Source organism: Eretmochelys imbricata, chromosome 2, assembly GCF_965152235.1.
Source record: "Eretmochelys imbricata isolate rEreImb1 chromosome 2, rEreImb1.hap1, whole genome shotgun sequence".
Lineage (NCBI taxonomy): Eukaryota > Metazoa > Chordata > Testudines > Cheloniidae > Eretmochelys > Eretmochelys imbricata.
This window is the reverse complement of record NC_135573.1, coordinates 233,593,104-233,608,114: the sequence shown is the minus strand read 5'-3', so window position 1 is coordinate 233,608,114 and position 15,011 is coordinate 233,593,104. Positions and strand designations below refer to the sequence as shown.

At 42.6% G+C, this 15,011-nt stretch overlaps 1 protein-coding gene across 1 annotated transcript in view; it reads left to right on the top strand.

Annotated features, from left to right (window-relative positions):
• The window catches only part of C2H10orf67 (chromosome 2 C10orf67 homolog), a 126,090-nt gene that overhangs the window by 83,618 nt on the left and 27,461 nt on the right, over nucleotides 1-15,011 (top strand). The window contains exon 12 of the mRNA XM_077808212.1: nucleotides 12,250-12,337. Coding sequence (XP_077664338.1) covers nucleotides 12,250-12,337 — 88 coding nt within the window. The remainder of the gene's footprint in view (nucleotides 1-12,249; nucleotides 12,338-15,011) is intronic.

The following is a 15,011-nucleotide window of genomic DNA, read 5'->3' as shown; positions in this document are numbered from 1 at the left end:
ATGCTGTTTGTTTTTTTCACTGACGGAAACTACTATTTTTTCATGTTTCCAGTATTCATAAGATTACGTATAAACAGAATATTATATAATAAATTCATTATGCATGTCACAGAAGTAATTTTAAAATTGCATGTAAAGATTATCATTATTTTGTCAGTAGCAAATTTGAGTATACACTATTTTAAGAATTCTTCCTATGTTCACATGCCATTCACTTCAGCACATTGATCCTCTGATCCAAACTCCTTTACACAGAGGGTTGGTGAGTGTTTTTTTGTTAAAGTCCTTTTATATCATGCTACAATAGGCCCCTATATTATTCATATTTTTCTCCTTTTTCTCAGAGTAACAGCCGTGTTAGTCTGTATTCGCAAAAAGAAAAGGAGTACTTGTGGCACCTTAGAGACTAACCAATTTATTTGAGCATAAGCTTTCGTGAGCTACAGCTCACTTCATCGGATGCATACTGTGGAAACTGCAGAAGACCATGAGGCGGTATTGTTTCATGGTCTCTGTGTATATAATGTCTTCTGCAGTTTCCACAGTATGCATCCGATGAAGTGAGCTGTAGCTCATGAAAGCTTATGCTCAAATAAATTGGTTAGTCTCTAAGGTGCCACAAGTACTCCTTTTCTCCTTTTTCTGTTTCTTTTCTCTCCCCTCTCTACTGTTCTTCTTTTCCAGTTTTCTTCCTTTATTCTCATCTCCCTTCAGTCCTCTTAGATCATTATCCTTCACTACTTTTTCTCTCTCCTTCAAGGATCATATTCTTCCTCTTTTTTCCTTGTCTTTTCCTTTTGATCCTTTTACTCCTTCCCAGTCCTTCTGCATCTCTTTCCCTCAGCCAGTCTTCTCCTCTGTTCTACCCGTCTTCTCGAAGCTTCTCTCTTCCCTTCACTCTGCCACCTCTGCAACTGCAAAAGTCTCATGTTAGTATCCTCCATACTGGACCTTCTGGTGCTGCCATGTAGTGAAGTGTACAGAGTTGCCTAGCGTAAGGTGTGGGTGGTTATCTTTCTACGCACATCTGATAGTATCATCAGATAAAGACGCACAAAAAACCAAACCTGACTAAACATGTTTGGGAAGACTTCTTGCATTGCATTTCATTGCTCCAATGAGTGGCAGTCACAATTATATGTTTCAGAGTAACAGCCGTGTTAGTCTGTATTCACAAAAAGAAAAGGAGTACTTGTGGCACCTTAGAGACTAACCAGTTTATTTGAGCATAAGCTTTCGTGAGCTTAGCTACTTATATGGCCCCCCATTACTGTAATATATGAACCATATTAGAAAAAAAGTACTAGCATCATTATAAACTATAGGAGATCTAACTTGAGGAAAAATGTAATGTATTCTCTTAATAGTAACACTAAGTGCTTTTAAAAGTTGAGCCTGCTAAAGTTAGAGGTGAATGTGTGGTTTTGTACATATCTAATCATGGTAACACCATAAAAATAGATTCATTTTGACAGATATTCTGTTTACAGAGAGGTATGTAACCAGAATACAGAAAAATTCTTGTTTTTCCTGATTTTTTTCCAATATATTATGGAAGCACTGTGCATAATAAACTGGGGTTTTTTCCATGAAAATTTGACTACTAGAGTATGGCAGGAAATGGTTTTCCTATCACATTAATATTTTAAGAGTTCAAAGTTTTTCCCACCTTGAATCTGGATCAAAATTTGAAATCTTGAAAATACATGTGAAAAAGAAAACCAATTCTTTTGTGGGGGTGGGAGGGTAGTTAAAACCTTTCATTTCAATAATTTCAGAACTTTTCATTTTGGTTTTGACTTATTTGAAAAACTTTTATTCGGTTTAATTAGCTTAAATTTCAAAACAAAAAGTTTGTTTAGAACCAGAAACCAGATCTTTTCATTTTGACAGTTTAGGAACTTTTTTCTTGATATTTTTTTAAGTCAAAACTGATAGTTTCAATTTTGACAAACTGTCAGTTTTTGAAAAGAACAGATTCATTATGAAATTTCCGACCAGCTGTAGTGACTACCTGAAGAGCACACAAGCTTGAGTTTGAATTTAAGTTATTTTTATAAATTATATTTTTTTTATTATTCTCATGTTTCTACTGCATATAAATGTAAAATATGAGAGCCCTCTTGTGGCGAAAATAATATCTGTCAATTTTATAGATATTGGTCAGACTGTGGGGCCCCATGGATAAAGTGCCTGCCAAATATTTAGAATGTATTGCGTGTAAGCCCTTTTAAATTTATACTTTTTATTCTATTTTTTCAACTTTTTCCATCAATTTAATTAAAAATTAATTGTTAGCACTTTTCCTTTTTAAGTGACTTTAGTGCTCATGAAAGTTACCACTTTGAGAGTACAGGAGATTGATGTCCTCTGTTCATTTACAGACATAAATAGAGGACAGCAAGGCAAACTCACACTTTTGGCCTTTCTTCTAAGATTGCCATGAAAGGTGCCAGTTAGCATCAATTGTGATGGTGTTTTTTGTGATGTGGACACTTGTACGCTAGGAATTCTACTAAGACTAACAATTTATTTCCTATAGGCTATCAAATAGCTATTAGATAGAATTGTCTTTCAGCCACTATTGACCTGGGGCTAGAATCTGACTGGTGATTTTGGAACAGATGACTGTATGGGCTAGATTGACAAAGGGACTTAGGCCCCTAGAATATCACTGGGGGTCACAAAGACTGAGTTAGGTACTCAGGCTGCCCATACAATGGAAGGGAGGGATTGACAAAAACCAGCATGCTAGATGGAGAGCCATCTAAACTAACTAATGGGAGATGCTAAGCAGAGGGGTTTGCCCTCAGCCACACCCATCTCAGGGAGTTTGGTGCCTACTGCTTGGAATTCTCAGCTGTGAACTCTCTCCTGAAGTCAGGTGCTGCTGGGGCTGGGGAGGGAGGGAGGTATGGAGGAGCTCAGTCATAACTTTTAGCCCAGCAATCAGGGCACTCACAGGAGATGTGGGAGACCCCTGGATCCAGTCTCTCCTCTGCCTGAGAAGAAGGGATTTGAACAGGAATCTGCCATCTCTCAGGTGAATGCTCTAACCACTGAGTTCCTTCAATCTCTCCTGGTGAATCTGCTCCACTGTGGATAAATAATGAGAATCATTAGGGGGTTGGAACCTGGGTCTCCTACATCCTGGGTGAGGGCCATTCTCACGTTTGTTTGTCTGTCTCTCTCTCCCCCCAATGACTCTTTAAATATGTATACACAGTAGAACAGTTTCAACAGGAGATATTGAGGGAGCCCCATATCAGAATATCCCATGGCCCAGTGGTTAGGGCACTCACCTGAGAAGTAACAAATCCCTTCTCCCCTTCAGGCAAAGGGGGGACTTAACCAGGAGTCTGCCACATCCCAGCTGAGTGCCCTAACCACTGGGCTAAAAGTTATGTGGGAGGTCCTTCTCCCCTCAAACCCCCAACCATTTGTGTGCAGGGCCCAATCCAATAAGCTTGATTAGAGCTTAGCTACTGGACTGAGCCCCACAGGCGAGTTGAGCAGAGGAATGCTATCTTCCCCTGGTTCTTGCATCACACTTGGCCTTAGCTGTCTGGATATCTAGACTGAAGCAGCACTGTGTATGCCCAGAGGGAGGAACATAGGCAACTGGGAAACTTTTTTACTGCAAAAATTTAGGTTCCTGCAGGATTCAGCAGCAGCTGAGCAGGTATTTGTGTATATCAGTGGTGCCTGATTCTGGGATTTACTTGCCTAAAGTGGCAGGTGCCTATCTCCTTTGCGAGTCTAGCCCTATATCCCATTACTAATCACCTAAGACATACCGTGCAAAAGAAAAAGATCTAAACCAAAACATTTCACATACAAGAAAAGACAAATTAAACTACTGGGTAATTTTAATAATCTAAACTTGTAATTTGAAACATCAGAAAAACAAACAAACAAACAACTAGTTACTTTATATTCAGAAAAGGTTAAATATTTAAATAGTTAAATGAGACAAGACACAATTTATGGCTAACTTGAACCATCTCACTCTGCCATAATTCAGAGTTCCTATTTGTGGTTTTATAAATCTTAGCAAAAAGTGATCAAGTTAGCACTGCTTGTGTCTTGTTTAATTTGCTCATTTAACATTACTGTTCTTATAGATATACCATGCCCTCATAATGGATGAGACAATATTTACATTTCTCCTTCTGCTAATAATGGCAGTTATCTGTTCAGTCAAACTCCAGAACTGGTCAGATATGAGGGACCACGTCTAACTGGATTTGATTCCTGATATGGTGGAAATCAAATATTTTAGCAGCTGTGAGATTCTGCCTGAAGATTTCCACAGTTCTAAAAAGAAAGCCAATAAAAAGCTGGTAATTCTAAATTAATCTGTGACCAAAAGCTTCCAATGGTGCCACCTGTTATCTAGTTTGGAATTGTTACCTTTAATAATGCTCTGTGGAAATGGACATAAGCGCCTCAAATTAGCAAAACAGGTGCTACCTTTTTAGCAAGTTCGTAAACACATCTGGAAAGACCATGGACTCCTTAAAGATGCCAAGTTTACAGTGTAATTAACAGTCATTCTAACCACCTTGAATTGTGGTTCTGGTGCTTGGTCTAATTGGATATATCTACACTGCAATGTAACCCCATGGTTAGTAGAACTTCAGTTAGCAGACTCTGTTTTTGTTAACCTAGGACTTGAGCATCTACACTCATTGTAACCCCAGGAATTGTTGAACCCTGGGTCCCAACCTGGGGCTTCAGAGTCTACGCTGCACTACAGGGGCCTGAGTCCAAACCCCCATATCCCAGACTTCCTAACACCCTCCCTAAATGTGGCCACTCTAGCCCTTTGTTTGTGGTACAGTATGGGAAAACTTGACTGTCCACCAAATGTGATTGTCCAGAGGACAAAGAAAGTCAGCCCATTGAATTGTGCAATACTTTTGGAAGACCTCCAGAGTACGAGTCCAGTTGTGCTGCGTCTGCACTGCAAAGTAATAGAACTTGAACCGTGGGTCCTGGCTTGACTCAGGCTCAGATCCTCCACCCCTGGGGGATCGTGGTTCTGAGCCTTGACTTAGCATAATGTGTATACATACAGATAGGGGAGGTTAGGGTTGAACCTGAGTTGAAACCCTGGGCTTACATTGCAGTGTAGACATATCTATGAGCCTTTCCATATGCATTGCTTCTAGGATTCTTTGTGTAACGTCGACAGATCCCGGTCGTTGGCGGACAGGATCAAATCTGGAACCTGTGGAGCTTTGTGCATGAGCCTCTTGTGCATAAGCTAAAAGCTATATGGCTGTTAGCTAAGGCAGTAAAGTAGACTCATTAATCTCTAAAGGGGACTACCACTAGAGGGGACAATGCACCACATCCAGGAGGTGTGTGGGTTACAAACTTCCCCTAGCTGAGGAAGTGCATCCCGAGCTTCAGAGACTTCCGAGCTGAAAGCCAGGACAAGCCCCCATTTGTAAAACTGACAGACCCCAGTCGTCAGTAAATGAGATCGAACCTGGGACCTATGGAGCTAAATGCATGAGCCTCTACTGCTTGAGCTAAAAGCTCTCTCCCTCCCTCCCCCCACCCTCCACCGGCAATTGAATGACAGAACTTTTGTCTTTCAGAGTTGTTAACCCCCCCAAGACAAAAGTTTTGCTGCAACAAGTGCCAATGTGAACAGTGTGTTGTCGGCAGGAGCTCTCTCCTGCCGACAGCACAAACGCTGCTCTTTGGGGGTGGAAGTTTTTTGACGGCAGGAGAGCCGACAAATAGCCGCTACACTGCACGACTTTTAGCGGCATAGTTGTGGCGACAGCCATGTCGCTAAAAGCTGTGTAGTGTAGACAAAGCCTTATGTGGTCTCGGTACCACTAGGTGGGACAGAACACCACACCCAGGAGGTGGGGGGGGGTTATATTTGCATTAATTGATATGACTGTTTCTAGAGTTAAATTTTTTGATCAGCCAAAGCTCTTATTATCTTGGGCATTTTGTCTAAATGTCTTGTGAAAAGTTTTCTGTAATGAGAGGTCCTGTTAACATTACAGCTGGCATGTGAAAATCCTTGCATCAGATCAAACAGAGAACAGTGGTCAGGAAGCAAATGCCCATCTTTGACAAGCATGTATTTGAGAACCTCAGCCTGAAAAGCTTGAAAAAGTCTCTTTTCCTAAGATTCCAGACAAACTAGTATTCCTTTCCCATCACTGTGACACACTGATTCTTAAATAATGAGGGATATGGAAGATTTATATCTAAATAAAAATAGCATTTACCTTTTGAGTTAAGACTACTATCATTTGTCAATAACTTTCTCAAGATGTATTGTTGTTGTTGTTGTTGTATTATTAATTGCGAAGAGCTGAAAATGTGCTCAGCACTGCATAAATCAACAAAAAATCAAGACCATCCCTGGTCCAAAGTGCTTGCAATCAAAGAGACAGACATAGAAAGACAGAATGCAGAGGAAGTAATTACCCTTATATGAAGTTCTGTTCTCTTAAACTACCATTTTTCATCTCTTTTAGGCCTCCCTTCATCAGTAGGCTCGTCTATAGCATATTTTCCTTCTTTTTAAAGAAAATGGAAAAATATTTCAGAGTAACAGCCGTGTTAGTCTGTATTCGCAAAAAGAAAAGGAGGACTTGTGGCACCTTAGAGACTAACCAATTTATTTGAGCATGAGCTTTCGTGAGAAAACCTGGATTTGTGCTGGAAATGGCCTAACCTGATACTCACTTTAGATAAGCTATTACCAGCAGGACAGTGGGGTGGGAGGAGGTATTGTTTCATATTCTCTGTGTATATATAAAGTCTGCTGCAGTTTCCACGGTATGCATCTGATGAAGTGAGCTGTAGCTCACGAAAGCTCATGCTCAAATAAATTGGTTAGTCTCTAAGGTGCCACAAGTCCTCCTTTTCTTTTTGGAAAAATATTGTGGCTGTTCAGCTTACCTCATTTAAACTGGACCTTGAGAAATTAGCTAGTAGTTCTTCAGGTGGTTGCAGACATATATTCCACTCAGGTGTGTGCATGCCCAGCATGCCGGAGCCAGAGAACTTTGTCTAGCAGGTGCACATGCCCTTGTAACCCCTCTTCCGGCTATTTAAGGGCAGCACCACTCTGACCCCCCTCAGTTCCTTTCCACTGCATGCAGCTGGAGTCAGAGCATTCTGTATGATATCTTACCTCATGCTTTTGTTGTCTGAGGTTTCCATCTCTTTTTTTTTTAATATAGTTAACTAATTAGAGTTAGCAGTACTCTTAGTAGTTGATTAGTTTAGTCATTTTAATAGAAAGATTTTCCCTGGCATTATGCCTTCGCCAGGTTTCAAACACTGTCCCTCTTGGGGTAGCTATCCCGAAAAGCGGTCCCCATACTTGGTGCTTGTTGTGCTTGGGATAGGGGCATATTAAGGAAAAGTGCTCCATTTGTAAATCCTTCAAAAAGAGAATGCAGATGGCTAGAGAATTATGCCTCAAGCAGCACCTTATAGAGCAAACTGTGAAGCCCACATCAGTGTCAGGATCCTCCTCAAATCACCGGCCTCCTCAGAGGGCTTTGGTGCTGCCACACGTTGCTGTTATGCAGCCAGACTTTGACTCTTCTCCGAGGGGAAGAAACTGTTCTTCTTGATTTCCTTCCCTGAGAAAGAGGACTCATAACACTGACTGACCAAAGCTTGAAAAGAGTCTTCCTCACCTAAGAGGAGTACTGGGCAGCACCAGGATTCCTTGAGTGCTCAAGGTAGAGTGGGGCTGTCTATCCAGTCTCCAGTACCAAGATGGGATCATTCCAGCACTGTACCATTGACTCCTGTACTGTCTGTGTGGTGGCCATTGAATCTGATACCGACATAGTCAGTCTCAGCACTCACCATATTGACCCTACAAGCTTTTCAAGTAGCAGCAGATTTACTCTGCTTCTCTGTTCCAGACTCGCCTTTGAGTCCTCGACTGTGCTGGTATTGTCTGTGGCCCCAGAATCCGTATCAGCACCAAGGGGTCTGTTGTTGGTACTGTTTCCTTCTTTGGCACCAGAGACAATTTCAGTGTCTACAGGCCCGGTATGGACCAGATCTGCAGAGGCAGTACCGTCCCCTACTTCGATACCAACGCCTTTTCCAGCACCAAGTGTTAGTTCTCCCTCAATGGCACTACTCGTAGTCAAAGCACTGGCTGTAATGCATCTGTAAATACCAGTGTGGCCCCCGTACTGGGCTTCAGATGAGCTGGGACATGTGATGCCTCCACGAGGGGTGCCTCCTCCATTTGCATTGGACTATGTGGGAAGTGCCGTGTCTCCTAGCTCAGAGTCATCCTCTGCCTTTCCTTCTCCATCCAGGTATCAGGTGCAAAAGTCACACTCCCTTCTGGGAATTGTAGTTTACCTCTGTCTGAGCAAGCTTGGGACAACTCCCAGAATGCCCAGCGGGCTTTTGTCACATATCACAGCCCACTGCTGCGTGATTCAGAGAGCCAAGCTGGAGTCTGAGGGCGGGGTGACAGCCGCTCCATTCAGATGAGTGTGTGCTGCAGACCCCTGCGTGGATACAAAATTTGTATTTGCTTTAACCATCAGTATCAGGACCAGCACCATTCTTGCAGTAGAGATAAGGGTTCCCCAGTACCTACCAGCCACCAGTGCCATATCATTTCCCCCAGTGGTCTTCATGGAACACTTAGGATGTTCCTTGATCATCAAGGTCCGAATTCTGGGCTTATTCCAGAGCACGGTCACACAACCTTCCTGCTATTTCCCAACCCACTGAGGCTGGAGATGCATACTGATATTGGTCCTCCTGAGCTGATACAGTCTGAGCCTTTACTGCATTAGCAAGTCACAGCAAATTCCATTGGACCGGCTTCCTTCTTCATCAGATGATTCCACTATATTGGATTCATCTTCTCCTGTGTCTGAGGACTTTAAGTCATATCAAGATCTCCTGAGGTTAGTGGCTACAGCTTTGGTAGACAGTGTCCAGTCATTGACTCCTGGGAGGGAAGCTCTCCCTAGGAATGAAGTGCTTTTGGAACCCACAAAGGTTTTGTGGTATATACCAGCTTCCTTACTGTCAATAGTACAGCATACTGAAAAGTGGTAGTATGAACCCTCTGCAGGGTTATGAGTGTATCTACTCACATTCAGCCCCTAATCCTCTCTTGTCATAATGGTGACAGTTGAGCGGTTACATGCGGGGAGATAGAAGTAAACACCTAAAGACAAGAAGTCTAAAATGTTACATTTAATGGAAAGGAAAATTTATTCAATTTTATCTTTACAAATGCACATTGCTAATTAGCAGGTGCTGTTATCAAAATATGACTTTGTAAATTGGGAGGCTATGCCCAAATTTACACATGAGTTGTCAGAATCCTTCAGGGAACAGTTTTAAGGCTTTCATTGCAGAAGGCCATCTAGTGGCAAAGACATCACTGTAATCAGCACTGGACATAGTGGATGTCTCCTGCAAGATTATGGCCTTAGTTGTAACAATAAGAAGAGCTTTGTGGTTACGGAAATCTGGTGTAGCTCCTGAAGTCCAACAAAGCATACAGGACTTACCTTTTGATGATCAGTTTTTGTTTTCTGAAAAAAACTCTTGAGACATCACATTATTTTAAGGACTTGTGGTGCGGTGGTGCCCCACCCCCTGAAAAGAAGGGCTGAACCAGGCCAGAGAGGCTGTGCAGACCCGCAGCAGCCAATCAGAGAAGGCCTGAGGAGAGCCAATCAGGGCAGGGGGAGAGGCAGCCAATCGGGGCCAGCATAGGCCCTATATAAAAGCTGCCTAGCAAAGAGCAGGGTAGTCTCTCCCTGGTGGTCAAGGGAGGAGGACTGGCTCCTAAGCTGAAAGGTTTCAGAGTAACAGCCGTGTTAGTCTGTATTCGCAAAAAGAAAAGGAGTACTTGTGGCACCTTAGAGACTAACCAATTTATTTGAGCATAAGCTTTCGTGAGCTGAAGTGAGCTGTAGCTCACGAAAGCTTATGCTCAAATAAATTGGTTAGTCTCTAAGGTGCCACAAGTACTCCTTTTCTTTAAGCTGAAAGGTAGCACCTTGGACAGAGCAGTGCTGGGGAAGGGTAGAAAGAGCTGGGAAGCTCTGGCCAAGGAAAACCCCAGGCTGCCGGCCTAGCTACCAAGGGCCGGGCAAGTGTATAGGGCCGAAGGGGAAGCGGCCCAAGGACAATAGCAGGGTAAGGGGAGAGAAGGAGGGCAGAGAAGCTGCCACTAGAGGGTCCCTGGTTCAGGACCCAGAGTAGCGGGTAGGCCTGGGTCTCCCCCTTCTCCCTTGTACTACGCCTGGCTGAAGAGGAGCATGGCCTGATCCAGGCTGTGGCTGGCCCCTGCGATGAAGGGGCTAGACTCAGAGGCTGCAGCCGGCCACTATGGCAGGTGCAGATGGTGGACTGCTGATAACACCAAATCCCCGGAAGCGGGTTAGACCAGAGCAGTGGGCGCTGCTGGAGGGCAGTGTCCTGAAGAGGACGCTGCCGAGTGAGGAGCATCGCGGGTCCAGACGCCAGCAGGGCGAGAGACAGATGGGACACCACCAGCAGAGGGTGCCCTGCAGAGGACGGAGCTAATTCCCAGACGTGCCAGCAGGAGGCACTGCGGTGGTGAGTCCCAACCCTGTCACAGGACTCAAACTACTTTAAATTCACTGGGGGCTTATAACTCAGCACTAAAGAGGCACCATTATAGAAGTCTGCAACAGCAGCAGAAATACCTCTCCCAGTGGTACTTTCAGCATCTTATCCTGCTAGACAGCAAGACTTCTCTAGGAAGGGACACAAATCACAGAGGAGAAGGCCATCTGGTTCACCAGCCAGCATGTCATCCATCAGCTTTAGGCAAGCAGACAATTTGACTCTCCTATCAAGGGCAGCATTCCAGTTGTAAACTTCCCAACCATGTCTCCTCCATTTGGGGACAGGCTCCCTCACTTCTACACATAGGTGTTGTCTCTGTGGGTGCTCTGGGGCTGGAGCACCCACGGAAAAAACATAGTGGGTGCTCAGCAGCCCTGTGGATCAGCTCCTCCCCTTCTCCCCCAGTGCCTCCCACCCACCAGCAGCCTCACTGATCAGCTCCTCCCCCACCCTCCCAGCATCTCCCACCCACCGCAGATTAGCTATTCAGTCATGTGCAGGAGGTGCTTTGCGGGCGGGGGGAGGGAGAGGGCAGGGCGTGCTCAAGGGATGGGGCAAAGGGGGCGGGAAGAGGTGGGGTGGGGAAGAGACAGAGGGGGCACTGCCCTTAAATAGCCTTGGGAGAGGCTACGAGATAAAATTACAATAGATTTATAAATGGCTGATATTTTAAAGCTGTGGATATGTTCTGTTCCTCACGGATTTTTCAACTCCACAGGGTATGGTATTGTATCAATACATTTAGTGTATATATCTAGCAATACGCACAACTGATTGCTGAATATTTATTGACTTTTTGCTCTCATTCTCTTCTGCGTGCTTGCTTTATTGTTAAGCCTGAGGCTTGTGAAAGGAACACTCATGAGAATTATTTTTTGATGGTCAGTAAAAAGATGTATTTGTCATAGCATGTGAGAGGGGTTAGCAGAATGTCACATCCCATTATTTCAGTTCTCTCTGCAAGTACAGCAAACATCATAAGTCATATAGTCATTTAAGTAAGATATGTCTTCATATTCCTTCTATTGTATTAAAAAGAAGTACCATATTTTAAAAATAGAAGATGCACAAAAGTTTTTCTTTACATTTTTCCATTTTTAACTCTATCTTTTCTTTTCTCTCTCTGTTTTCATTTTTTTTAAAGTATTTTCTGTACTCTGTGTTGGCTCTGATCATCTTATGGGAGGACAGGATGTTTAGGGCTTGTCTCCATAGCAAGCTATTGCACAGCATGTTCATACACTGTAGATGCACACAGTGGATTGCCACACACTAATTCTCTATGGAGACAAGCCCTTAATCATAGCTTTTATTTTGCTTGCTTGTTTTTTATTGTATATGTTAAGGTCCTCAAGTCTTGCCAAAGAGAGCTACCATATTCACAAATGTACTTATTTGCATAATTAAAATACATTAAAATACCTTAATATATAGTATCATAGGATCCTTCACAGCGTCGTGTGTAATCTAAAGGGAAATGGAAAGTTTCTAATGCAAGATATATAGAGATATATTTTAACGAAGTCATCAATCCTAATTATCCGCAATGACATCCTACACTATAACATATATATGTTTACATTTTGAATTTAACACCCTTTTTTTCAGCCTGCATGCCATTAAGGATGAGATGTTTCTTAGACATGCTTTGTACCGTCAGGCAGCATCATTTAACCAGGCATCCCTCAATCAAACGGTATGTAAAAACAACTATGCGATTGTTTTTTAATGTTTTGTTTTTATTGGAAGGTATTTGGACCTTCTAACGCTGCAAAAGCCTAGTAATAGACTTAGATTATGAAGCCAAGCAAATCCAAAAGCAAGAATTAGAAAGATACAAAAGTGATTCACTACAGAGAGAGTATGAGGGAGATTCCCACACCTGAGCCATTTTTTTAAGTGACAAATCTGAGGAATTGTCCCAAATTGAGGTGTTAGTAGAGGGGGTTTTGGAACAAATAAATAAATTTTTACACAGTAGTGAGTGACCAGGACCTAATGGTATTCACCCAAGAGTTTTGAAGAAACTCAAATATGAAATTGCAGAACTTCCAACTGTGGTATGTAACATATCAGTGCCAGATGACTGGAAGACAGCTAATGTAACACTGATGATGGGTTGTTGGGGGTTTTTTTGGTTTTTGGGGGTTGGTTTTTTTGGGGGGGTTTTTTTGGTTTTTTAAAGGCTCCAGGAGTGATCCTGGCACCTACAGGCCAGTAAGCCTATCTTCCATATCAGGAAAATTCGTTGAAATTATAATAAAGAACAGAGTTATGAGACAAATTGATTAACATGATTTGTTTGGGAAGAGTCTTCTGTAAATGGAAATCATGTCTCACCAATCTATCAGATATCTTGAGGGGGTCAACAAATGTGGACAAGGGTGATCCAGTCAATATAGTATACTTGGACTTTCAAAAAGCCTTTGACAAGTTCCCTCACTAAAGGCTCTTAAGCAAACTAAGCAGTCTTAGGATAAGAGGGAAGGTCCTCTCATGGATCAATAACTGCTGAAAAGACAGGAAACAAAGGGTAGGAATGAATGGTCAGTTTTCAGAATGGAGAGAAGTAAATAGAAAGGTCCTTCAGGGATCTGTACTAGGACCAGTGCTGTTCAAGATATTCATAAATGATCTGGAAAAAGGGGTAAAGAGTGAAGTGGCAAAGTTTGCAGATGATACAAAATTACTCAAGATAGTTAGGTCCAAAGCAGACTGCGAAGAGTTACGAAGGGATTTCACAAAACTGGGTAACTGGGCAACAAAATGACAAATGAAATTCAATGTTGATAAATGCAAAGTAATGCATATTGCAAAAAAGAATCTGAACTATTCATACAAAATGATGGGGTCTAAATTAGCTGTTACCACTCAAAATAGAGATTTTGAAGTCATCATGGATAATCTCTGAAAACATCTGCTCAGAGTGTAGTGGCAATCAAAAAAACTAACAAAATGTTAGGAACCATTAGGAAAGGAATAGATAAGCCAGAAAATATCCTAATGCCACTATATAAATCCATGGTATGCCCATGCCTTAAATACTGCATGCAGTTCTGGTTGCCCCATCTCAAAAACAATATCTTAGAACAGGAAACAAAAACAGAATGGCAACAATAATGATTAGGGGTAAGGAACAGTATCCATATGAGGAAAGATTAAAAAGACTGGGACTATTATCTTCAAAAAGAGATGAGTAAGGGGAATATGATAGAGGGCTATAAAATCATGAATGGTGTGAGAAAGTGAATAAGAGCGTTATTTACGCCTCCACATAACACATGAACTACTGGTCAGCCAATGAAATTAATAGGCAGCAGGTCTAAAACAAGCATAAGGAAGTACTTCTTCACACAACGCACAACCAGTAGAACTCATTGCCAGGTGATGTTGTGAAGGCCAAAAGTGTATCTGAGTACAAAACAGAATTAGATAAGTTCATGGATAATAGGTCCATCACTGACCATTAGCCAAGATGGTCAGGGATGCAGTCCTATGCTCTGGGTGTCCCTAAATGTCTGACTGCCAGAAGGTGGGACTGGACAACGGGATGGATCACTTGATAATTGCCCTGTCCTGGTCATTCCCTCTGAAGCATCTGGTACTATCCACTGTTGGAAGACAGGATACTGGGGTAGATGGACCATTGGTCTGACCCAACATGGTCATTGATTGAAGCAGATTTTCAAATACGGTTTTATTGCATGCACACAGTTCTGTGTACCTAATTTGTATGTGCATGTTGTGGATGAAAATGAGATTACCTTTGCTGGGGTGCAGGGTATGCCAAATCACCACAATGGCTTATGTACCACAAGCAATATCATTATGAAATACTCAAGAGTTGATCTGGAGACTGAAAGCACGATCACAGCTTGTTTATTATACCCCACCATTGGGGAGTAAGGGTCTGTAAGACTGTTATTCCCATGTGTGGGCTATTCCCATTGTGGGTCACATTGTGATTCCAAAGGGCCACTAATTTCTCTCCCATACATGTAGGTGGGGAGTCGGTGGATAGCAGTGGGGAATTAGACAAGTTTTGTCTCTTGCTCTCCCTCCTCCCCCAAAACATTAGCCAACCCAGCTGAGCTGAGCTGGCTCAAAGAGGAAATAATAATCTGCATCAGGGAAAGACCTGGCACAAATTGCTTCCTCTCTGGAATGAGGGATTGAATTGTGACTCTGAGTCACAATTTATTCCCTAATCTGCTCCTGAGGCAATGCAACTACGTGCTGTCCCTTACTTGGGACAGACTGTGTTCTTACAATGTAGCCCTAAAGAATGTGACACACACATGCACACTATTCAAAGAAGGACCTAAGAGAAAGTGCTTGGCAAAATAGAAATGGAAGGTTTATTGTTTAAA